The sequence below is a fragment of the Siniperca chuatsi genome, linkage group LG5, assembly GCF_020085105.1.
Source record: "Siniperca chuatsi isolate FFG_IHB_CAS linkage group LG5, ASM2008510v1, whole genome shotgun sequence".
Taxonomy (NCBI): Eukaryota; Metazoa; Chordata; class Actinopteri; order Centrarchiformes; family Sinipercidae; genus Siniperca; species Siniperca chuatsi.
Genome location: NC_058046.1, coordinates 8,180,933 through 8,206,459, shown reverse-complemented (window position 1 = coordinate 8,206,459; position 25,527 = coordinate 8,180,933). Strand labels below are relative to the sequence as shown.

Here is a 25,527-nt window from a genome sequence, read left to right as displayed (position 1 = left end):
CCTTGAGCCACAAAAAAATATTACTATTACTACTACTACTCCTAATAATAATAATAAATGAAACAAATTGTCAATATTTATGTGTTTGAAATATGGAATGCACATAGTAATGTGTAAGTGTAACATATATGCTTTTATTTTAACTACATGACGATGGTGATCACTAACTTACTCCTCCTAGACCCAACCCTAACTTGGGAAATTCTTTTATAAGATCCGTTTGAGAGGAAAACTTTGGCGGAGAAATTACAGGTGAAAGAGCTGGGCCCAGATCAACTTGACCCCGCAACCTCTGTTTTGTATTGGTTATCAGTGACCACATTTTTGAGTATAATTCAATTATATTCACTTGTGATAGAGATTTGAAGCATAAGTTTGCTGGAATTTAATATCGCTACACCTCTGAGCACTTGACTCCCATGCTTATGTCCATTCAGGTGTCTGAATAGCAACTAACTGCTGAAACACCACTAATTGCACTTCATGTTTACTTATCCTGATCCTTACCTCCCTATTGCTTTCCCCCTAAAAACAAGGTCCATAGGGGCATCTCAAGAAATAAACATTTTCTTACATGTTTTATATTATACTGAATTTGCCTCTGTCCGTGACCAAAATAAGATGTCCTGATGTGTTTGTCAAAGCGTTATTTACTGCTTGATTTGATGTTGGAATAAAGTAATTGTTAAATATTTAACTGCAAAGTATTACTTCTTTTTTGATACATTCACTTTTTTGCATTAAATCATACTGGGATGTTTGCTGAAATCGATTGGATGTGGCACAGCTCTTCCTAAAACATTTCTCACCAGCCGCCACTGCTTACCCATATTGTTATAGACCTGGTGCGATGACAAATATACGTGGTCTGTGAAAATATGCAGAAGAAAGCAAAGCAGAAAACCCTGAACTCCTGAGAGCAATCAAATTAAGAAAACAGGTTGCCACACTCCTGGATCTTAGTGAACAAGAGCTGGAACAAGTTGTAGGGTTCATGGGGCACGACATCAAGAGTTCACCGTGACTTTTACTGACAGACAAAATCTTTTTAAACTGCCAAGATAAGTAAACTTTGGTTTGCAATCAAGCAAGTCACTGGGACTTTAACAGGGAAGAACCTCAACACAATTGATCTTTCTGTCTGTCATATGTGTGCACTGTAACTGACCTTGTTTTGTCCTGCTGAGTTTTATAAGCCATGCATTAACAATACGCGTAAGTGTAGTCAAACATCCAAGGATTTCCAAGGAGAAGGCTTACTTTTTTTAAATCTGTACAATCTACTACAGCTGGACAATATAATTCTCATTGAACATCAATTAATAGAAACACACTTTCAGAGATACTGGGAGAATTGCGGATCCTGCTTTTGACTTCGAAGGTTGAAATCGAAAGCTCATTTCGATTGATTTTCGATTTAGAATCAAAATCGTAGTACCCCTAGTAGGGACTCACAGTTACACTTTTTTATGAGCAGGCGATATTTAGGGATGGGAATTAAAAAGATTTTAAGATTGATTCATGATCAATTTTCTGTGGGGCCTATACAGGTTTTTAATATCAATGCAACTGTTTTATTCTAGAGTCTGAACACAGTGTAGAAACAGAGTAGAAAAAAGGTGTAGAAAAAAGGTGTGCAGAAGCTCCACTGTTTAAGTGGATGAAATGAGAGAATATTTGTACAGCATTCATTTTCATTTAGGTTTTTTTAGTCAAAGGAAAAATCTGCTAAACTGGCTGCGTTATTACAACAAAGGATATTTACCCTCGTTAACGGATGTGCTGCTCGGTTGGGAAGCATGCAGTGGCTCTTGTGCGTAGAGTGTCAAATACATGGCATTCCAGGAACTTAAGCCCATGTTGTGTAGAAAGATATTTCAGCATATTGCTGGTGTTTCCATCCTTACTTGAAATGATCATTTTACAGACATTACAACTAGCACTGTTGTTACCTGTCTTTGTGAAATGAAGCTTTGGACCGTTTCTTCCTCTCTGCCATGGCTTCATCTTGTTGCAGGTTTACAGCAGCATAGATGCATGAGTTTGACGTCATTGTTTTGCAATAAGCAACTGTCAGAAAAACATGCCGGCATCGATAAAAGGAATCGATAACCTTGGTATACAAGGTATACGATTTCGATGGACCGGACAATTTGGAACTGGTTCTCAAATGGAACCGGTTCTTGATTGCCATCCCTACCTATATTCACTGCTCTCCTGCATTAGTGTGTAATTCTCTGACAAATTCTCCATCAGTACTACATTTTCCAGTGATGGTGTTTATACAGTGGTGTGAAAAAGTGTTTGCCCCCTTCATGATTTCTTATTTTTTTGCATGTCATACTTAAATGTTTCAGATCATCAAACAAATTTAAATATTTGTCAAAGATAACACAAGTAAACACAAAATTCAGTTTTTAAATGAAGGTTGCTGTTATTATTATTATTATTATTATTATTATTATTATTAAGGAAAACAAAATCCAAACCTACATGGCCCTGTATGAAAAAGTGATTGCCCCCTAAACCTAATAACTGGTTGGGCCACCCTTAGCAGCAACAACTGCAATCAAGTGTTTGCGTTAACTTGCAATGAGTCTTTTACAGCACTGTGGAGGAATTGTGGCCCACTTATCTTTGCAGAATTGTTGTAATTCAGCCACATTGGAGGGTTTTCGAGCATGAACTGCTTTTTTAAGGTCATGCCACAGCATCTCAATAGGATTCAGGTCAGGACTTTGACTAGGCCACTCCAAAGTCTTCATTTTGTTCTTCTTCAGCCATTTAGAGACCCCACAACATCATCCAGAGAACTGCAGCCCTCACTTGCCTCAGTTAAGGTCAGTGTTCATGACTCCACCATAAGAAAAAGACTGGGCAAAAAAACAGCCCCCGACCATCACACTACCACCACCATATTTTACTGTTGGTATGATGTTCTTTTTCTGAAATGTGGTAGATGCGCCAGATGTAATGGGACAAAAAGTTAAAATTTTGTCTCGTTAGTACACAGAGTATTTTCCCAAAAGTCTTGGGGATCATCAAGATGTTTTCTGACAAAAATGAGATGAGCCTTAATGTTCTTTTTGCTCAGCAGTGGTTTTCAAATTGGAACTCTGCCATGCAAGCCATTTTTGCCCAGTAACTGAATATCTTTGAGTTATAATGAGCATTTTTCACTATTTTCTTACATTTAATAGACAAAACGATTAATTGAGAAAATAATGTCTTTGAATATGCCACCATCATTGTCACGACTGTAGGACCCCACGTTCACCGTAGTGAAGAGGTAATGTGCATCACATGCAGCCATGAGAACAATGGAATGGGTCTGTTTGTAGTTGAAGTAGTTGCTTCCGGACTTTGGTGGTGCTTTGATTTGCACATGCTTTCCATTGATGGTGCCCAAACACAGTGGAAAGTTCCAAATTATCTAGAAATCTTGTGCTATGTCTGACCACTGTGCTTGGGCAGGAAGGCAACAAACTCTGGCTGCAGGCAACTTCCTTGAGCTCGGCACACCTCAGGAATAATCAGTAACACGGTGCTACAGCCCGATCTGTAACTCACCACTATACTTTGCTGCGAAGATAGCCTTTCAGCTATATCCACAGGACCCCGTGTTTGTCGATATGAGAGGCAATGCGATGCACCAGTTCAATGAACTTTGAGGCAGGCATCTGAAAGGACTGGTGATGTTTCTCCTCGTCGATGCTTCTCATCTCTTGCACCAATGTACTGTATTTCCCGTCCCCGGTCCTATTCTCATTAAGCAGTTGCGTATTATATTTTTTCTTTTTGCCTTTTTTCTTGTCGTTCAGCAAAAAATAACAAATACAGGAGCTCTTCTTGCTTTCATGAGGTTGCCATTTTCTTTCCTAATTCACATGCTTTTTCTTCTTGATTCTTATGGCGGTTGGCATTACTGCCACCAACTTGAATGGAGTGTAGATCGGGAAATGCACATGCGTGGAACACCAGACCAACATGGACCCTCAATTGTAGTATGAAGGGAACCGCGTGTGAATGTCCAGTCCAGAGGTGTGTGGCAAGATGGCCACTTTCACGTGCCACAACACCTCCACGGTGGACAGGTGTTACGCCCTGAACTTGGACGTACCCCAATTGAAGGAGATGTAGCGACACTTTGAAGAGGCCATGGCCATCTTATCCACCTCCACCGCCACCTGCGCCGCCCCTGCCAAGGCCTCCAAGAAGCAAGTCCTTGTTCCCGTCAGAGGAAGAGGGGGGAGGTCAGGGCTGAACGGAAGCAAAAACTTGCTAAAAAGCAATAACATTAGCTTCCTCCTCCTCTTCCTCTCTCCCTCACCACGCACTATACAAACACACAAGAACACACCATACATTCTCCTTCTCACACACACACATATAGTTCTTGAGATTTTATATATATATATATAGTGGCATAACCTGGTTTGTACTGGCAATCTGGTTACTTAAGTGCATGTAAATGCACTGAGTGTGACAGAGAACCAGCATGCACAATACAGGACCCTGAAACTAAGGCAGCTAAATGGAAATCAGCCATAATTTATTCATTGATTATTTTATACCAAATTGTTTTCAATAAAATTGATTCTGAATTAGTCAGCCACCAGGAGCCTTGCTAAATAGCATTTCTGTCCCAGAGAAGTAGAGTAGTGTGATTATGGAAGAGCAGTTAAATGCTTTGTAGAACATAACAACAGAAGGAGACAGTGAGATAAAATTATGCTTTACGTTTGTGCTAAAAGAGCTAATATCTAAACCTACATGAGTTGATTTTTTTTTGGCCACTTTGAGGCATCACAACAAGCTGTAATCGCAGAGTTGATATCGCAAACCCAACACTTGCCTTTTTACCCATCTAGCAAACATGGACCCTTATTAGCATTTATTTGTAGTTGTGTTTTTGGCTATCTTATGAATTTAAGTCCAATATTCACACTCTTTTAGCTGTGGTTTCGTCTTTACCAGCTTTGGAGAAAAATATCTGGCTGTAGCTGCCATATCCTTCACTATGTTCACGAGCTAGTCGCCGTCTGCTGTTTGGTGCTGAGCAGCTATTGTACAGTGGGTTTATCAGAGCGTTTTCACTAAAAACAACTGCCTGCTAGTCTAGAAATCATGGGAACTGCAGAGGCGGGTGATAATTCTTGTACGTTTATCACTACGAGTGAGCCCTTTCACAGAGTTCTTTTTTCCATTGTTAATATAAAAATATTTCTTATAGTAGCTTTTAGTAACATACAGTTCAATGTTTATTTTAAGGGCATTTCAGTGGTAGTGGGCATTTCCTCATTAACAGAAGACCTGTGAATCTATTTTGCCACCTGCCAACCCCTCCTAACTCTGAAGCACTGATGCAGCAAGTAGTAAAATAAAAAGTTACTCATTCGAGTCGAGGGCTGAATCAATCATCATTAGTGTGTTTGCCAGAGGACTGAGAAATAGGTTTGCTTCTTAACACGATTTAAGATGTTAGGGGTGGCAGTTAGACCTCTGCTCCAGTAACTGTCCAGTGAATTTCAACCCTTTATGAAATAACTAAATATGACAGTTTCAGTATTAAGCTAATTATTTGGTAATCTATCACAGACATAGTGTTTGATCCTGTTAATTCCCTGTTAAGTGTGTGTGCTGGTTAATATGTAGTAAGTACATTTGTGTGTTGTGGTCTGTATGTGTGTGTGTGCATTAATGTCCATTAAAATGTGGAAAATAGCATTATATCACTCTGAGCTGTGTGGAACGAGTGTGTGTATATTGTGTTTAATGGTGTTCAGAGAGGGAAGACCCCCTGACTCCAGCATCCACAGAGAGACAATTTATTTTCCCCTCTGCGAACGCTGCACATGAGTCTCACAGGCCATTTCCTTGGCAATTAAATACAATTATGTTAATCCCACTGAATACTCGGGAGAACAGGAGCTTTCATCAGAGTAAAAATGACCACACACTGAGACACACACACACGCACACACACACGCACACACACACACACACACACACACACACACAGATACGCTGCCAAGAAGGTGTGTTACCCAATCAAGGGAGAACATTGTATAGACAGTTAATATCAGAGCCTTGAGAGCTCCGTCAGGTTTAGTCTTTAGCCTGAAGGGATCTCATGTGCAGTTAAAACTTTTGCTTTATAGGCCTAAATGAGGGTTAGTCAGGGTAAAGGAAGGAGGTCTCATATGCAAAGTCTGTTTGGTTTGTCGTTATGGGGTTCAAATAAACACAGTGTGACTAAATAAAACCATGTGTCTAATTTTCAGAAAAAATGAAACAATAAATGCCTCTTAAGCCCTCTCTGTGGGAAAGGAATATATACCAGTCTTTTCTGTTTTTAAGTATGCTTGCACTCATCTTTTCTTCTCAACCCTTTCATTCAAATCCAATAATTACTACTGGATTGCCTTAACATTAAGTAGATGTAAAATGAAGAAAATCAATGAAGTCAACTGAATGTGCTCTTAAGTGCTTATTAGATCAGACACTATGAAGGTTTCTACTCTACAACCTACATTCAGTAAATTTAATGTCATGTGTTAGAGAGATGTCTTGTAAACAAATTGGTCATTAACGTTATTGATTTTTGAAGGTTTGGTTTACAGACATTGTCCTGAAAATTTGTCTAGATCAAACCAGACTTTAGTCTATACACAAAACTGAGTCTTAAAAATACAGGAATTTTGAATGACTCTGCTTGTTTAGACCTGTGCTCAGGTTGAGATTGTGCAGGGGATTAAATTATGTTACTAAACTTCATGTACTAATAAGAATGATAAAATTGTCCTGCCCTAAAGGCTTAAGGCGCCTTTAGACTGTAAAACAACACAGATCGCGTACGTTTATTGCATGCAAACTGCAAGATGGGTCTAACAAAATCTTGGTCGCAATCTGTGTCAGATTGTATGATATCACTTTAAGGCACGTCAGAAAAACAAATTTATAACTGATAATTGTCGCAAATCAACTCTGACTAGCTAATGGGACATCAGTGTAAACCGGGACAGTAATCAAGTGGACCCAGTCTCGCACTGTGAGTCACAGACAGTTTGTGAGAGAGTGGTAACATTACTGGTAGAGTTTTGCGAATTGATCTCTGTCTGTCATTGATTAATTCATGTATTTTACCATCTTAAAATGTAAAAGTTAAATATGGATACATGAAGGTAAGAAGGATTATGTTCCTATATAAGTCGTTAAATTTAAAACTGCAGCTACGTTTTTTTATTTTTAAAGGTTTTATTGATGATATTTTTATGAAGACAAATATCTAAAAAAAAAAAAAATCCAAAGAGCTTTTAGAAAGGTGTGGAATAAAACTCACTTTTCCTAAAAAAAAAAAAAAAAAAAAAAAATTATGATTGTGAATTAATAATTTAATCAGAATCAGAAATACTTTATTGATCCCTGAGGGGAAACTCTTTTGTTACAGCTGCTCACTGTCACGTCAATGCACACAGGAATAGAAGTACTAAGCAAATCAAAATATAATACACTATAATACAGGTAAGATAAATTAAGTACAAAATGGATATAAGTATAAAAGCTAAAATAAGTGTAAGTACCAAGTGGATTTAGAGGTTGATAGGTTGATAAGTATATATGGTATAATAATATAAGTGCAATATAGTGCAATAATGAGTACTATCAAGTAAAAAAATTTTGATGGTTTCAAAATTAATATTTTGTTTGTCTCTCTGTGAGATGTCTGACGTTTGGTTCCTGCTTCTGACAAAGCTTGGGAGCCAATAGTGGTATCACGTGGTATAGTTGCCAGTTAGTGTGGAGAAAAGGGACACTGATGTTAGCACATATTAACTATCTTAGTTTAATCGTCCGAACAACAATAACCCATAAAATTACAATTCTGCATATTTAAACAAAATCGACAACAACTACCAACAGTCATATTTATTACAACCTTAACTAATGTGTTGTCACCGGTTAGATTGTCAAAATTGGAAAAATAACAGCTTCAATCCCTGAAGAACTACGTTAGCATTAGTGACGGTTGCGTCCAGTTACCTAACGTCATAGTTCCCTCAAACAATGTAACATTATAATGAAGATGCGTATCAGAGGGGATTTAGAAGTGGGCCAGGGCGACATAACCAATGGTCCAGGGCCAGTACAAGTTTATGCAGGGCAAGTTGATTGACCAGTCACTGGTCTGTTTGGGCCAGTGGTGGACTGGTCCGCTTATGAAAAGATGATTGCTCTTCTTTAAGAACAGAGTGGACATGGGATCCCAATATATTACTAATGTGTCTTGTCCAAGGTAAATTAAAGTTCAGAACTACTGTAAATCTGCTCATTATAGTGTTTAGACCCAAAACGTGACTCTTATTGATGGTGTCATCTCATATAGCAGTCTAACATTAGCCCTAAAAAGAGACACTTCGCCGACTGTACTTGTGGCTAGCTAGCCATGTAGCCAGCTGCATTGAGCTCAACAACTACAGTACTGACGTTAAAATAAAAATCTGCAAATACTGACATGATCATACGCACATCCTTTCTCCCTGTAGCCATTGTTACTGTGTGGCACTCAACTGTTTTTATATAACTCGCTATAAGATTTGTTTTCAGCAAGAAAACATTTCAACTAATGCAATCCTGCTTTAACCACATTAACCATAATTTTTTCACATCTATCAGGGAAACAAAGTGAAAACACTTGTGTGGATGGACCACGGCAGTGCAGGAGCTTGAACATCTGACAGTTGAAACAGGTTTTAAAACTGTTACTCCCAGATGTCACAGTCGCTTCTTAATACAGTTTGGTAGTTTTCACAATTTCAGTTGTGTTTTTCATCTGCTGTTAGGGGTTGCTGCACGTGCATTTCAACTGCAGAGAACAAATAGCAAAAAGAAGCCAGTGTCTTGTGATTTTTCTGAGTGAAAACATTGTGGCTTCAATTGCTCACGGTTGACCAGTTTGTTGAAGAGAGAAAACTTCATTAAAGCCAAAGCCAAAATCCTTAAAAAAGCTGTTTTTCAACAGCTGAACAACTTCTTGGCATTAAACAACTGTTTTGATGTCTTCCAGTCAAGTTTTCGACCACACCAAAGCACTGAGGCTGCTCTTGTTAAGGTCTTCAATGACATCCACTTAAACACAGACAGTGGTATAATTTTAGTCTTGGTATTATTGACTCAGTGCTGCATTCCACAAGGTCAACCACAACATATTATTTGACCGACTGAAAAACTTGGTGGGACTTTCTGGCACTTAAACTGGTTTGAATCCTACTTAAAGGACAGGGATTACTTTGTGTCTATAGGTAATTACACATCTGAGCAGACAAAAATTACATGTGGAGTTCCACCAGGGTTCCATTCTGGATCCTATTCTGTTTAACATCTACATGCTCCCACTGGCTCAGATTATGGAAAACAACAAAATATATTACCATAATTATTCAGACGACACACAAATTTACATAACAATGTCACCAGGGGACTATGGACTATGGTATCCTGATCTTCCCTGGCTTTTGTGGGTGATAAATGCCAAAACTTGGGAGGTATCAACATTCCTTGTTGTCTTTAAGAGGGGGGGCAATCTCAGCATGTCCTTTTCTGAACATTGTCTCCATGAATTCCACATAATGGTCTTTCATGTCTGTCTTCCTTTTCAGAGTACGACGAAGTGATAAGAGACGACTGACAGCCTGGTCTCTATTGTTGGGCCAACGCTCTCTGGGACAGCGAAACGGGAGTGGAGCCACCCAACTATTTGCATCATCTTTGGTGAATTCATTGTCCATAATGACCAGGAAAGCCTCATCTTCTCCAGATAGTACGAGCATATTGTCTTCATTGGTTTGTTTGAAAATATGCTTCCCAATGTCGTGAGATCGTTTTATGCTCCTTATAAAGAGTATGGGATCTTCACTAGTGAACCTTTCTTTAGAGCAGATGCTGTTTTTGCAAGGTATGTGAAAGCCGGGCCTGCCGTTCTCAAGCACACTAGTTTTGAATGTGCTCACCATGGGTTTGTTTGCTCCACTGAGGCACACGTCTCCTACAATCACCCATCCGAAGTCGAGGAGTTGGGCATATGGAGCATTGCCTTCTTCTTTCACTGCTTGCACTTCCAGGAGGACATCTGCGAGTGCTTGCAATTGATTGAAGTCTTTGTGAGAAATCTTAGCAACATTTTCTAAACGTTGGAATAAGGATGCTTCAATTACCTCTGGGGAACCATATTTTTTGTCTAGACGTTGCCACAAATGCCTGAGGCCTGCTTCAGGATCATGTACATGGGCCACTCTTATTCTCAGAGCATGTCGGAGGGACTCACCTTCCAACCATTTGGTAAGCAAATCAAGCTCTTCATTGCCTTTTAGATTCAGTCCATCAATGGCATTCATAAACACTGTTTTCCAGGGTATGTAATTCTCTGGCTTGTTGTCAAACACTTTAAGTGTTTAAGATCACGGCGTGCAAGAAACACTGCAAGATCAGACACCTCGCTGGATTGAGGTGCTGGCGTACTTGGGGAGCAGGGGTTTCTCACAGGAGAGGGAAAGCAATTTGGCTGCCTTGTGTGCTGATACCCCACTCATAGTATTTACAGCATCATGACTGGCTGATTCAAGGAATGTCTTTGTGCTCAGCACTTGCTTAATTATCATCTTTCTTCTCATTTTGATTCAGAGAAAAATGCATTCTAATGTATTCATCAGTACGTTCCACGGCAACGGAACTGCCCCTTTCAGTTTCATAGTCTGAACAAACTGCAGCAGATTCCAACACCCTTGCTGCTGAGAGAGCTGCTTCAGCTTCACCCTCCTCTTTCAGCGTTCAGCGTTGCTTCAATCCTAGCCTTTTCGATCTCCATGTCTATCTGCCGCTTTGCGGCATGGAGACATCTGGTCTAGACATCTGGTCTAGGCGTGGCCTTCATTTCCTCTCCTACACACCTGCAACCAACTACCAATCATCCAGTTTCAGCAGTATATAACCCCAGCTCTCCTCTCTAGTCATCCCCAGATCGTCAGCTAATCTAAGTGGTTCAGACACATGGCCAAGGTTTTGTTCTGGTGTTTCCGCTTGTCTTTGAAAAGCCTGGTAATCTGTATTTCTCCTTGTACCCCAGGATCATACTCATCTGTGTACCATCTGCCTATGAACCTTCCTGCCTGGCAGTCTGTCTATTTGCTTGGACTTACGCTCTTATGTGGATGTGTGTGTGTATTTATTGGCTGATAACATGCCTGCCTGCCTAGACTTTGTGCCAATTCAAGACTGTGTGCCAAACCAGACAACACAACTGTGAGATCTCAGTCTACACACAAGCCACTATGCTATATGTGTGTGAAATAAACTGTTTGAACTTTGAGTCCCTGTCTTGAGTCCTGCTTTTGGGTCCTGAGCTTGCTTAAAACACTACACTTACAGTAATTATACTGCAGGAACATCACCAAGTTCAGATCAGGGGCTAAAGGTGTTTTCACTTAAAGAATACATTATCTGTGATAAGACTTGTTCAAAACAAAGAACAAAACATATATTTACAATTAAAATGTCTTCATGGATCAGTTGGCGGCAGTTACCTGTCAAGAAATGTAGCGATGTGCCAGCAAGGAAGAAGAAGAAAAGTTTCTTAATTTACAATGAACTAACTGTAGCTGAAGTATTACCTTGTAAGAGCAGAGGGACTCCCAGACAGAGCCCATCTCCCTAGAGGGCCCCAGCAGACCCTTAACTCCCACTGATGGATGACACTTTAGGGAGTAGAATCTGTGTTATGTCACCTTGCTGTCATGCAAGCTGAATCACCGGTGCACAAAGGTGCACTGACAAATTCCACACAGTAACTAATATTGTTTTAATTTCCTATTCTCTCCCCCAGAGGACAAACATGCTTAAAATGTCTTTATTTTTTGGCAATTGGTGTGTGTGTGTGTGTGTGTGTGAATGTGCATGAGAATATGAATACAAATGCAAACATGCCAAGCAAATATTTAATGCATGGCAACAAACAGGAGTTGCTGAGCTCACCCTCAGTTCAATGTCATATCGTAAAATTTACTGTATCACCATCTATTCTACAGTATATGAGCATTAAAGTGCAGGTTATGTGAAGGAAATGCATGTTTATTTGCATAATGAAATTGTGCAGGCCCCTGCTTATTTAAACGTGGGTTATGTGTCAGTATACATAATGAATGAATATGAGTGTTAGGAGGAAGGACAGCTGTTCTTTTGACTTTGCCTGCCAGGACAGGCAAAAGAATACTGGAGGTAACAGGACGCCTCGCTCCACGCTGCCTTACTAGCACTATTTTCAGGCTCATGTCGGGTGAAGCCCAATTTAGTGGAGAGAAATCACAGAGGACGAGGTCTGCTCAGTCTGTGATTCCCTCTGTGTGTGTGTGTTCGAGTGTGTGTCTGATAATGTATATGTGTATCCACTAAGTGTGTCTCTGCATGTGCCTTTCTTCAGTGTAATATCGCTCTATTTTTTGGAGTGTTCTTGTATTTATTTTCTTATGCAAAGCAAATATTCTCTCAAGGATAAAAAGATGAGGAAGATTCTCCAAAGTGAGTACATGTTGTTAATTCTCATTGCTTGCATGTGGTAATTTGGCGAGGGTTTACTGTTAAAATTTGAATTGGTGGGGCATCCCATTAGTTCACCTGGTAGAGCGCGTGCCCTGTGTACAAGGAGTCCTTCCGCAGTGGTGTGGATTCGAATCCAGCCTTGCTACATGTCATCCCCTCTCTCTTTCCCCCACATTCCTCTCTCTCTTCAGCTGTCCCTATCTAATAAAGGCAAAAAGATTAAAAAAATAATAATTTGAACTTGTATCAACATTTATTTTAGAGTAACAGTTAGGGTGGAGAGAGGGTTAGGGGTTATAGTCAGTCAATCAACAAGGAACCCGTAGCATGCTCCTTTCTTCAGAGAATGTGTTTGAGTTAAGTGGATATCGAAATCATGGTCATTTGCAATTATTCAGCTGCATGGTCCTCAAACCATTCCTGGATCTTGCACAATGACAAGAAGCGTCAAAAGCAGCCAGCCCCTTGGGGCGACATGATGGCCATGAATGGAAGAACCTGGTCTGGTCTCATGTTAAGGTTGGTTCTGGCATCAAGGTGTTGATCTAGGTAGTAATGGACCTTGTGGGATTCCAAACAATTAACCATTAACACCTTGTCCGCTGTGCAGCTGTAACCCTGCACAATGGGCCCAGTATCTTATGGTTTAAGCCACAGCCTGACTCTACCATTGTGCTATTGAGGTTGGAACCAGGATTTGTCACATCAGATATCCTTCTTCCACTTGAGATATCCAGTTCTGATGTTTCTTACTTGGAAATACTCATGTACAAGTACATCAAAATTTGGTGGCATTTAAGAAGCCCAGCAACTGTTCAGCTATAACTACACTCAAGCCTTAAGTAAATTGGCACCCATGATTATGCAATTTTATGCAAAGTTTGTTACATCAGTCTTAGTTTTACATGCAAAGCAAGTGTGGAAATTAAGTTGCTGCTGCAGGCTCAAGTATAGAGACACATGCAAATGTAAAAAGAGGACATGGGAGGGTTCTGGTCACCATGTATAAGTGTATGTCTTTCTGTGTAGATGTGATTATGTTGAGGGTGTGGTTTGTGTAGTGACGTAGAGCAGTTGTCTATGTAAGCGTGCATTCACAAACAGTGTCATCCATTACTACTCTCCTATGAGACCTTACTTACTAATTCCCACTGACTGCGAAGGCAGCAGACAGGCCATCAGACAGGGTGGTGATTGTGACGGCGGCAGCGGGGCAACGCCTGGAAAGAAAGGCATGTGGGACCTGACACGGGGTCAGCCTTAATCAGATGTGTCATTTACAGCTCGGGCAGCTGAGCTGAATGACAACTGCGTTCTCACTCAGCTCCTATGTGTCACTGATTACAGTTTCATTAAAAAAGTAATAAGTGCAGCAGGCATCCCATCATGATCAATGAAATTGCAATTGCGCTGTTCATAACAAACCATATTTCCATGGAGAAATGTGACAGAGGCAGTAGAAAGGGAAGTCAATAGCAGACTGGCAGCAGAGCAGGGTAAACACTGTTGCTGATGAGCTGAGAGGTTGCCATCAGCAGAGCTGTGATCAGAGTGTGTTACTGTATGTCTGAGTGCCTGCATATGTGCGTCATTGCGTGGGTGAGTTTCTGTGTTGGCTGAACTAATATTGTGTGCGTATTCTGGAAGTGTACCTGTGTTTGTGCCTTCATGTATGTGTTGGCAAGTTATTCCAGTGGGATTATAAGAAGACAAATGGAAGAAATTGGGGTGGCGCAAAGTGTGAATAAATCACTTCCAGACATGCTGCATTTATCGTGTTTTTCTAATGCAGCTTCAGAAGTTTGTCTAGCACAGTAATGTTTGAGTGTGTACAAGGGGAGAGTAACACCAGTATTTGCTCAACAAAACATCTCCTCGCCTTGTCTTTGATCGCAGATCATGAGGCGAGGGGAGATAAAATTGGTGCACTTCAGCAGCAATGACAGCCTTAGCTATTTCCCCTGCACAAGCAATGCATAAACACAGAGTATTAAAATGATTCACATTGATGTTTAGTCACTGGTATGATATGAAAGGCCTTTGGTTCTATTTTAGCAGCCCAAAGTAAGATGATATCTGGAGGAAAGGTGACTAGTCAACCCTGACTGTCACTGAACTGCCAGATCAGAGTCACATAGTGCCTGTAAATCATTCATAGTGCTTGTTTCAACCTTCTTTAACCTGCAGCAACACCATTATTCAAATTGTGTCTGGCAAGTTTCTTGGCAAACCTCTATGGCACTCACAGAATTTAAAATGATATGCAAGGAGTGCTCGAACTTGAGCTCTTGAGGTAAAAAATACATGAACATATAATTTTAGTATTGTACTGTACTAGATTGCTTTCTGAGATGTTTCTTTTAAACGGCCTATTAGAGAGAGCATGTAAAAAGATTTGCTGCATGGAGGAAAATAACCAAAATCAAAGAAAAAACAGAACACATTGCTGTAAACTGAGGGAGAAAATTAGCTATTGAATGTACAGTAGAAGATCAGACTTTGACCCTGCATTGACTCACTCAGGAGTAGAGTCCCCTAAATGTTTGATATAGTTTAGAAATGTGCATTCTGTGGAGCAATTTGGCTGAGCTCCCTAAATCTGTTGCAAATCAAAGGACTATCAATATAATAATCAGGTTTGTATTTAGCTACTTGAGGGGATGATTGAACAGGCTCTTTCATTTATAGAATCCAGGCAAAATTGCAAAGTCGGACGGCTGGCTTTTAGCAAAGCTGGAATCAATAGTGCAGATAAACACAGGGCCATTCTTCCAAGACACACGGCACGTCCTCATTTTGTTGACTAAAGTAGGCCAGGTGGGCATACAGGTCTCTGTTCACATTAGGCTTTTCATATAAATCAGATTCTCCTTCGGTGTTACATGGGAGACAAGGTTTGCCTGAGTGCTGTCAGTTTTTTTTTTTTACACAGGTTGTGAGCTAACATGGGTGTAAAAAGCAGAACTAAGTGGGAATCATAGTTCTCAGCTTTAACCTGAAGAGTACCGATTTATAAAGAACTAAAGGGCCATGGTTTATCCACTATAACCAACATATTTTCTGCTATGATGCCGAAAATTGTACTGAAACCTAAGAATGAAACATTTCTGATAAAAATCTGAAAACTAAAATTGTTATAAAAACTGTGCTTGAACCTGCAAATACTTTTAAAACCGATTTTTCAAAACCTATTCTTTGTTCCTACTTATTATTGATTTTTTTTTTAAATAATTGTCCTTGTCATGGGTTGAGGGTTTATGTATAGTATTTCCTGTTTTATTTTGAAATGCTGTTTTTCTCCGTCATTTGTCTGGTAGTTTTACTTCCTCTCTTTGTCGCTTGTCGACTATTTGAATAGCTGTTCCACAGAGAGACTCACATGTTTTTGAAGTTGCAGATGGTATATTCGGGCCAGTCGATGTAGCACACCACCCTGTCGGGGAGCTGGTGTGTGGTGGAGTAGTAGTACTGAGGGAAAGCAAGGAGCAAAGCCAGCACCCAGATCACTCCCACCACCAACTTGGTCTCTGTCGACGACATGCGCTGCTGCAGAGGGTGGATGATGGCCACGTACCTGCATGGGTGAAGGGGAGAAGGTACAGTGATGAGCCTTGACTCTAGTAAAAGTCATATTGGTCACCACCACTGATATAATCCAGTTCGCATGATCACCTATTCACTGTAAGATTAATTATCACTTCACTGCTTGGCATGGAAAGCAATTAGCTGAACTGATGCTTTTGAAACTGTTCAGAAGTATTCATCAATATCCATCTAAAATCTACACATAAGTAGTGTCAAACAGATGAATAAAGGAATAGTTTGACATTTTGGAAAATATGCTTATTCATGTTCTTACTGAGTTGTATGGGAAGATTGATGCCACTCATCTGTTCAGTAAATATGAAGCTATAGCCAGTTAGCTTAGCTTAGCATAAAGACTGGAAACAGGGGGAAACAGTTTGCCTGGCTCTGTCCAAGGGTACATTGCACCTGACCAAGAAACAGTCTTGCATATAACCCCATGTTAATACACAAATTGTACATTTTATGCTCTATTTTTGGTATGGATTACACAAACAAAATATAACATGTTAATTGTTGAGCTTTAGAGATGCTGGTAGACGGATTTTGTTGCCTTTGGACAGAGCCAGCAGAGTTAGCTGTCTGCAGTACAGGTCTGAAAAAGCATTATCAAAGACACCAAGTGTCTGCTAATGTCTGTGACTCGGAGTCTTCAGGATGTCATTGACTGCAAAGGATTTGACACCAAACACTAAATGTGACGACTCATTTAAATTCATTAACTTATCCAATTACTCTCTGTCCCCTAAAATGTATAGACCATGTATTAAAAAGGGCTACAAGTCTTATACTTTTTAAGAACAACTTTTAGTAGTAAATATAAATATATAGCACAAATTAATAATGTTGTTCAAAGACAGAATTTATTTTTGTTCAGTGTATTTTTTTTTTTGTCTTATGGTGGTCGTTCCCTGGTGTTCATAGTTTATTCACCTTGTGCATTATATTACAGCAGACAATGTTACATGCACATGGATTATAGCCATCTGATCTAGGCTCCAGTCTGTTAGAGTAACTATAGATCTAGGAGAAACAGTAGCCAGATTATACTTTTATTGCTCAGAAATCTATTCAATGGAAAGATTAGAACTACAAACCCAAACTGAAGCAGATTGTAAATCATCTCTAACCTAATAAAATTGGTTTGGATGTAAGTGTGTTTGGTTGTTCATTTAAAGGCAGACTGGAAGAGAAGATAACAGTTGTACAGATGGAATGTTCAGTGTGCGATCACAAGTTATTTAGGTCCTTGATGTAGGCAAAGTGTAAATTTTTTTTTTTTTTTTTTTTTTACAGGTCAAACACAGTAAGCTTTAGTTTGCCAAAAGTGATACTGGTAAATCATTTCCATTTTCTGGATCAAAAGTTTTTGGGATCATAAAAGTGTGCTCTCTAGAGAGAAACCAACGCCAGAGTTACATTATAAAGAGTGTCTGCTATGAAGTAGAATTCTAGTCAAATGTTTCCCCTTGGCGTTTGAGTAATCATTTCACATTGTCATAATCATGCTCCTAATCAGAGACCACGGAGTGCATGAATAACTTAAAATGACCTTGTACATCATTAACACTGAGCCTCAACAGGAAATTGGTTTAAAACACTTTTGCTGGCAGAATCCATTTCCCCTCAGTAAAATACAATACTTCAGGGTGTGATGATACTTTGCCTCAGTTCTTTTTTCTCCTCTGTATAGATTTTTGACTCAAGTTCATTAGGGATTTGGATTTATTGATTTACTTTCATTTAAATCCCTTAAATATTGTTTGTTTTTCCTAATTACTCAATAACCTGGAAGCTATTTATCTAATGAAGTGCTGATTTTACTCAAAATAATTTCTCAGGGACACATTTTCAATTTCTGTACTTCAAATTTTAAAAATCCTAAACTCATATTGTTATGCTAGATTGTATACAGTGTGGAAACATGCACTGTATATTAATGTCTACAGAGTATTTACATTAGTGTTATTATATTGGCTCCCTTTTAAGCAAAGTTCTCCAGTGAAATGCTGTCCTGAGCCAGAGGTCTAATTAAAGGCTTAATCCCACTAATAACCCAAATGAATCTGCTAAATGGACGTTCTCCCTCTAATTACATCAGAGACAAGAGGAGGCCTTTGAAATCAAACGCTCCCAGCGGTATGCTGAAAATGGGAGATCACAGCCTCAGCTTTACTTTGGCTCTGCTTCAAACAGCGCTGGCAGCTGGTGGCTTTTCTTCGTGTAGGTGAGTCATAGTCGGGTTGTTGATGTCAGAATCAAATACACACCTGCAGAGGACAGCGGTCTGCTCGCTCGACAGCCCAATTCATCATCACCCCTGCTGGCATGCAAGCACTATGCTCCGATTGAATGCATCCAGGACACCAGACCGGGGGAACAGTTAAGGTTTAGTCATTGAAAAGGGCACTTAATCTGTCTTGTTTGAAGAATGTAATTTAGAGAGATGTGTTTCAGAAAAGGAATACAGAAAATTTGTTTCTTGTGCAAAGTCAGAAAAATAACCTTATTACCAACTAAAACATGTTAACTACTTTTCCTAAGGAAAATATTTTTAAATGGAAACTACGGTTGGGATTTGATAGCATTTTATCAAATCCAAATCCTTTCAAATCCCTTATCGAATCTAATTAGGTTTAGCTTTTAACATTTGCAGATAACTAAAGAAATAAATAACTCAAACTTCAAGATTCATTTTAGATATGTAATGAACTTTTGTTCAAACACTACAGATTCACAGTTAAATGAGAAGATTGATACCATTCTTATGACTGTATGGTAAATATGATGCTGGAGCCTTTAGCTGGTTATCTTAGCTTAGCATAAAGACTGGAAACAGGGGAAAAATGCTCTATCCACGGCCCAAAGAAAACAAAATCTGCCTACCTGCACCTCTAAATCTCACTATTAACACATTGTATGTTGCTTGTTTAATCTGTACAAAAACAATATTTTATAATATTTTATTGGGAACTATTTCTTGGCCAGCAGCGAATAGGCGAATTTCCCAAAATGACGAACAATTGCTTTAAAATATTTATGATAGGCATTAAAGTTTAATTGGGGGATTCTCCTAAAATTGACAATCAGGTGGATCAATTCTCCATCTGATTGAGAACAGTCTGAACTACAAAAACATACAGTCTGCTCACAGAGTGGTGTTGCAGAGTGATGCTTCTTTTCCCTCAAAAAGGATTTGACTTGCAGAGAGCACCTTAACCAGACAATTTTATTTTAGCTGTTAAGAAATTAGAATTAATCTTGTACATCTGATATAATCAGTGATGTTTGTCATTTTAACTGGCAAAAGTAACAGTCACCTGAAGTTACCTGAATGGTTGGCACATTGTTCTTAAAGAAGGAAAAGAAGAGATCAAAAGTTCGATAAAAGATTACCCAGATTCACTGAGAATATTGGGCATTAATTGGGTATTGTGCCAAACGGGAATTGGATCCAAAATCGAACTGGCTATCGGAACCAAACCCTAATGGAACTTCATTTATACAGGCAGCTGTGGCTCAGGAGGTAATTGGTAACCACAGTGTTAGGGGTTCGATTCCTGGCTCCTCCTGTCCACATGTTGAAGTGTCCTTGAGCAAGAACGCCTGAACCACTGAATCCCAAAATTGCTAGTGATGTGTGTGAATGACAGGTGGAGGTCTTTATGGGTCTAAAATGTTGGACCCGATCTGAAACAGACCTGTGGAAAACCTACCAGAATCTACTGGCAGCAGCATGATGCACAATCAATTAACATGCAGCCATGCTCGAAAAGAGCAGAAATATTAATAATAATAATAATGTTGTAAGAATGAATGTAAAGTCATAGAAACTAATTCCAAAAATAATCTGTTTATGCTTCAAAGACTAATTTATAGAAAGAATTGAAAGTCTTCTTTTCACTTCTTAACATTCTATAGCCAGCTGTGTGATAGACAGACCTTGCTGCACTATGAACATCACATTCCTTCCTGCACTGGTATTGAATATTGCTATTGATTTATTATAGATGTAAAATAAGTTCATTCATAGGACACAGGGTTGGTCAGGGAATATTAAGGAATTTTACAAATGAGTAACCTAATATGAATAGTACAGAGGGTATATTTTACATCTTACTTTTCACATTCATGGCATTATATGGTGTGGAACAGGAGTGGAAACTTGAATTCATGGAAAACAAATAGAATAATAGAAAAATCATGAAAATCATGAAAATAGCTACAAAGTCCTCAGGTGACAGGGGGAACCCAGTTTAAATGTCAATCTGTAAAGCTTTAACTTAGCTGTAAAAACTACTAAGAATTACTTGCAAGAGCTTTGTGACGACGTCTAATGTGCACTTTTCATCCAGTGTGTTTCAGTTTGAGTCTATCACTTCTGTTTGATTAACTCTTCTGTCTGCAAATACAGAATAATTTATACTGCTCCAGCGCAACTCAATATGAACACTCTTTTTTTATTCACCTAAAAAAAACCGTCAGTCTCTGCATTCTAATGTCCAAACAACCCCCACTGCAGCTGAGCAGTATTTCATTTTTATGGATTTGCTGGTGGAGAGCTCTGCTCCCCCGTGTTCCACTCCCTTTCATTTCACATCTTCGGAAGCACACCTTTGAGACTTTGCACACCAAATATCTGTATGTGGGCAATATCTGATTCCTCTCAATAGGATACCCTCTCACAAGGTGGTAGGCAGCATTTGCAGCTGGTGCTACATTGCATGGGTGACATACAGCTCCAATTATCTACAAAAAGCACCTAAACTGCAATGGCAATGCAACGGTTCGATAAAAACACCATGAGGTTGCTGCACTGTTTTCCTGAAGAGATGTAAGTGATTAAGAAGGAAGCAACTAAAGTGACAGATGAAATTGCCTGTTTTCAAGCCTGCCAGTGATTTCACCCTTTTTTCCAAATTGCATTTGAAAGTAGGCTGTGGTAATTTCATCATTAATTTGTTTCCTCTGATTTATTGGCCTCTCAGAGGGTTGTTGTTCTTTTGCAGAAGGTTATGTAATACTCCCATCAGCATTTGGGAGGAGATAGGCTGGCTGAAGGTGGCAGAACCTGGGGTGTGTGCGTGTGTGTGCATATGTGTCTGTTTTGTGTAATTTGAAGGATTGTCTCTGTTGTTTCCATTATTGTCCACATGTAGGCTATGCATGTGACTCCTTCGACCTCAGTCTCATCAATAACCAGCAGACACTCACACACACAAAACCATTATCCACCTGCACACCACAGCATCACCTCTTCCCTGAATGTATGTGTCGAAACACATAGAACACACAGAAATGCTCTTGGTAAACAGTGTGTGTCTAATGAGGTAGAAGATGAGCTTGCTTGTTGAGGTCAGATTGATCTAGTGGTAGACACAGTATGTGTAGTATTAATAATAATATTAATAATAACACTAGAGCTGTTCTGAGCCCGTCCTAAGGATCAGTATCTGGACACATTTTAATGGATCGGTATCAGCTAAAATAAAGCTGATCAAAATCTGATCCTTTCTTTACTGAACTTTATAGTGCTTTGTCATCTCAGCCTGCTGGTGTTGCAGCGCTGCTCTCCTTAAAGGTCCAGTGTGTAACATTTAGGAGGAGCTATTGGCAGAAATGGAATATAATATTTACAAGTATGTTTTCGTTAGTGTATAATCACCTGAAAATAAGAAATGTTTTGTTTCCATTACCTTAGAATAAGCCATTTTTATCTACATAGGGAGAGGGTCCCCTTCCACGGAGATCGCCATGTTGCACCGCCATGTTTCTACAGTTGCCCAGAACGGACAAACAAAACACTGGCTCTAGATAGGGCATTTCGCGTTTTCCACTGTAACAAATCTGTTATCTCTCCTCTCTCTTCCTCATTAGCATTGTGCTAGAGTACAAAACATGCAGGCAGCAGCTTCTAATTTTTCACTGGTGCTGACCGTCATTTTCACCAAGCATTTATGGCGGCAGATCACACCAGCTGCTGCTAATTAACATTAATTCTGTGAGTAACTTGATGGCAGGCCAAAATTAAACTTGGCTGTTGTCGGGTTTGTGTGTTTTCTGCAAGCCGCTGTCTGTAGCCTACTCTGATTGTTAATGAGGTAAAAAAAAGCATCACTCTATAACACCACTGTACAACCGCCAGTGGAATGAGTGTTTTTGTAGTCCTAACAATCCAACAGAGTGATAGGTTTTCTCTCTAGCTGATCACTTCACATCAGTTTCAGGAGTTGCATTCTCCCAGTAAATCTTTCATCCGTATCATATCAATAATTTTAAGCTTACCAACGTTATAGTTTTGAACCAGGACCTCCAGTATTTGGATCGAGTAGCTCATAAAAAAAACATGTGCCAAATATAGGAGGCTACACCTGTCTCTCTCTCTCTCTCAACATAGACATAGACAATATAAGTATCGGATTCGGTATCAGAGATACCTAATATTAAAGGACTCGGAATGGGATCAGAGCCAGAAAATTTTGCGATAACCCTAAACCTATTATTATTATTACTTATGTACAGTGGCTCTGAGAACTTGATGCACTGCAACTTAAGAAAATGAGTAGGATTTTTCGGTTGCTGTTTGCAAACACACAATTCAAAGTTGGCCCCTCCTCCCAATCTCAATGGGTGAGAGAGAGAGAGCTAGAGAGAGCAAGCTAGAGAATGAATGAAGAGAAGGAGCGGCATTGACGAGCACAAAGTAGTGAATCAGAGAAATAAAACATTATTTTCTGATTATTTCACAGCGGTTACGTTCTAAAGCACAAATATAATCGCCCACACCTCTCCACAATGCTGTGGGAAGGAGCTAAATTAAATGCAGCCGAAGCCTTCATGCTGTCCGCTCTGTGGCCTCTCTGCACAGTGTGTGAGTGTAGCTCAGTCCTGTCAAACAGACACACAGCCCTGTACACAGACAGAGCAGAGGAAAGACGGAGACAGCGATGTCGCTACGATCTCACAGCCTGCACGCTGTTATTGGCTAGAGGCTACACACCACTGCCCCAAGGTTGATGCCCAGAAACATCTCGAACACAGCAAACTAATAAGAAAGTACAGGAAGAGGGCAGCGTCTCTGCAGATACAGACACCGACACACATACTTCTAGTGGGTCATGAGTGATGATTGAGAGGGATCTTTTTTTTTTTTATGAGTCTATGCATAGTTTTTTAGGAAAATCCTACTCATTCTGCCTTTTAAGATAACATCTTCATCAATTTGACAACACATGTGCAGCATTTACGAAAAAGGCTACCAAGTGACAAACACACAGTCAAATACAGAAACATGTTTGCATGTGTTTTACTAAGTTGATGTGCATTGGGCTTTTAGGGCCACCAAACAAACAAAACAATTAAAACAATTACTTAACAAGATCAAATAAGGACACCAAATGAAAGATAACAAATAATAACAACATCCCTTAAGCAAGGCACTACCAGCCGCAAAGCCATTTTTCAAGCTCTAATTGGAGTAGATTTTTTTAGTGACAAGTGTTGATTGGAGTGTTGTTTATTCACTCAGAGGTGACATGGCTCTGAGGCAGCTATTCAAAATTATCTAAATGTGTGACACTGAATCTGATGGATCTGGATTTATAGAAGCACTGATGTTGTCTTTCATAATCCTGAGAGTGATATTAACAGTGGAATTTTGTAGAGACATGTACAGTCTCCAAAAGATGTATCCTACTGACTTTGGTGATCCTCTGACTTTTGCTCTAGCGCCATCATGAGGTTCACATTTATTGTTATGAGTGAAATGTCTCAACAACTGTCAACTATCAACATCAGCCTCAGCTGTTCTCATTTTTTTGGGCTAATTAGCAAATATTAGCATGCTAACATGCTAAAGTAAGATGATAAACATGGTGAACATTGCAGCTGCGTAACAATTAGTTCAAAGCACTGCTGTGCCTAAATGAAGCCTCACAGAACTTCTAGCAACTGCTGTGGACTTTCAGGCTTCAATTTTATGTCTGTCTTGGGGCCATGGTGGAAATAAATATTCTCACTTTAAAGTGACAGTACAGAAACAACCAAACAATCTTTGGAAAGCTCCCTCCAAAGCCACAGAACATATTGTACAACAGTTTTTACAGGCTGAGTACTCCTCATGATAAATTAACTGAACTTGATGTGAAAATCAGTGGAGTGCTCCTTTAACATGTTGAATTGGTGTGTTTTTGTAGATCCATAAATAAAATAAATGTACTTATGGTTTGGGAAAGGCTTCAGTTAGGGTTAAATGAGAAAACCATAAAACCTCCAAAGGAATATTTCACTCACAGTAGAAATTTTCATGGTATGATTTGGAAATCATACCATGAAAATTGAGGTAAATGCAGTCGTGTCACATAATCCTTTTGTAGTGCGAAACACATTTTTCCCACTTTTCATGCACAGCGCATGCATCACAAAATGTACCAGAAAGAGAAGGGTGGCAGAGGCCAGAATGACTTCCCATGATGATCCCTCTGGGGACAACAGACGGAGTAGGGAGAGGAGAAAGGGAAATTGGAGGAAGGAAGTGAGAGAGCTGGAGAGGAGGCCACCATAAGCTGTTGTTGATATGCTGTGCAGTAAGTCATCTGCTGCTGTGACCTGGTCTGACTGGGACAAGCTGGTGCGTGCTTCTGAGGTGAAAATAAATGATCCAGCACTGGGAAACTTCAGCTGGCCTGGTGCAGTCTCAGCCAGTCGCTCTTTCATTTGTTACTGTACTAGCTCCTCAGCCGTGTGAGGGACAGCATGTAGTAGGTCAGAGAGGCAGGCAAGTGGTCACAAAGCTGGCTGGTTGTGATTCCCTTGGTGAACGAGTAACACTCTTTATTCTCTAAACAACTCCCACTGAAGTGCCCTTAAGGGAACGATCTACCCTTGAGTACTCTTACACTTGCATATACAGTATATCATCAATCTGTGACACTCAGCGCACCACAGAGTGCACAAAGCACTGTACATTACATTACAATATTTTACAGAATGCATTTAAGTAGAGGTGGAGCAAGAGAACGCGTTTTTCCAGTTTCTTTCTTCTGTTACGGGTACTGTGGTTATAATAAATATGCGTAACACATAAGGCACTCTTTATAAAGAGTTTATAAGTTGTAACTAATGTCTTTATTAATGGTTAATAAACAATTTACTAATTATTTATAGATCAATTATAAACCATTAATAAGCACAACATTTGGGTTGCCAGGTTGTGGTTGGTTCATCACACTTGCTTTGTCTGTTTAGCTCTTAAATTCATCAGGTAGAGCCTGACAACTGCAGACTTGATGGATTGCTGTAAAAACCTTTCATTAATGACTTATAACCTTTGACCTTTTGCTGCTGGCTTAT

General features: G+C 39.6%; 1 protein-coding gene across 2 annotated transcripts in view; it reads right to left on the bottom strand.

Annotated features, from left to right (window-relative positions):
- tacr1a (tachykinin receptor 1a) overlaps positions 1–25,527 on the bottom strand; it is a 58,870-nt gene that overhangs the window by 20,723 nt on the left and 12,620 nt on the right. For both annotated transcript variants that reach the window (XM_044198106.1, XM_044198107.1), the window contains exon 2: positions 15,971–16,165. In XM_044198106.1, coding sequence (XP_044054041.1) covers positions 15,971–16,165 — 195 coding nt within the window. The remainder of the gene's footprint in view (positions 1–15,970; positions 16,166–25,527) is intronic.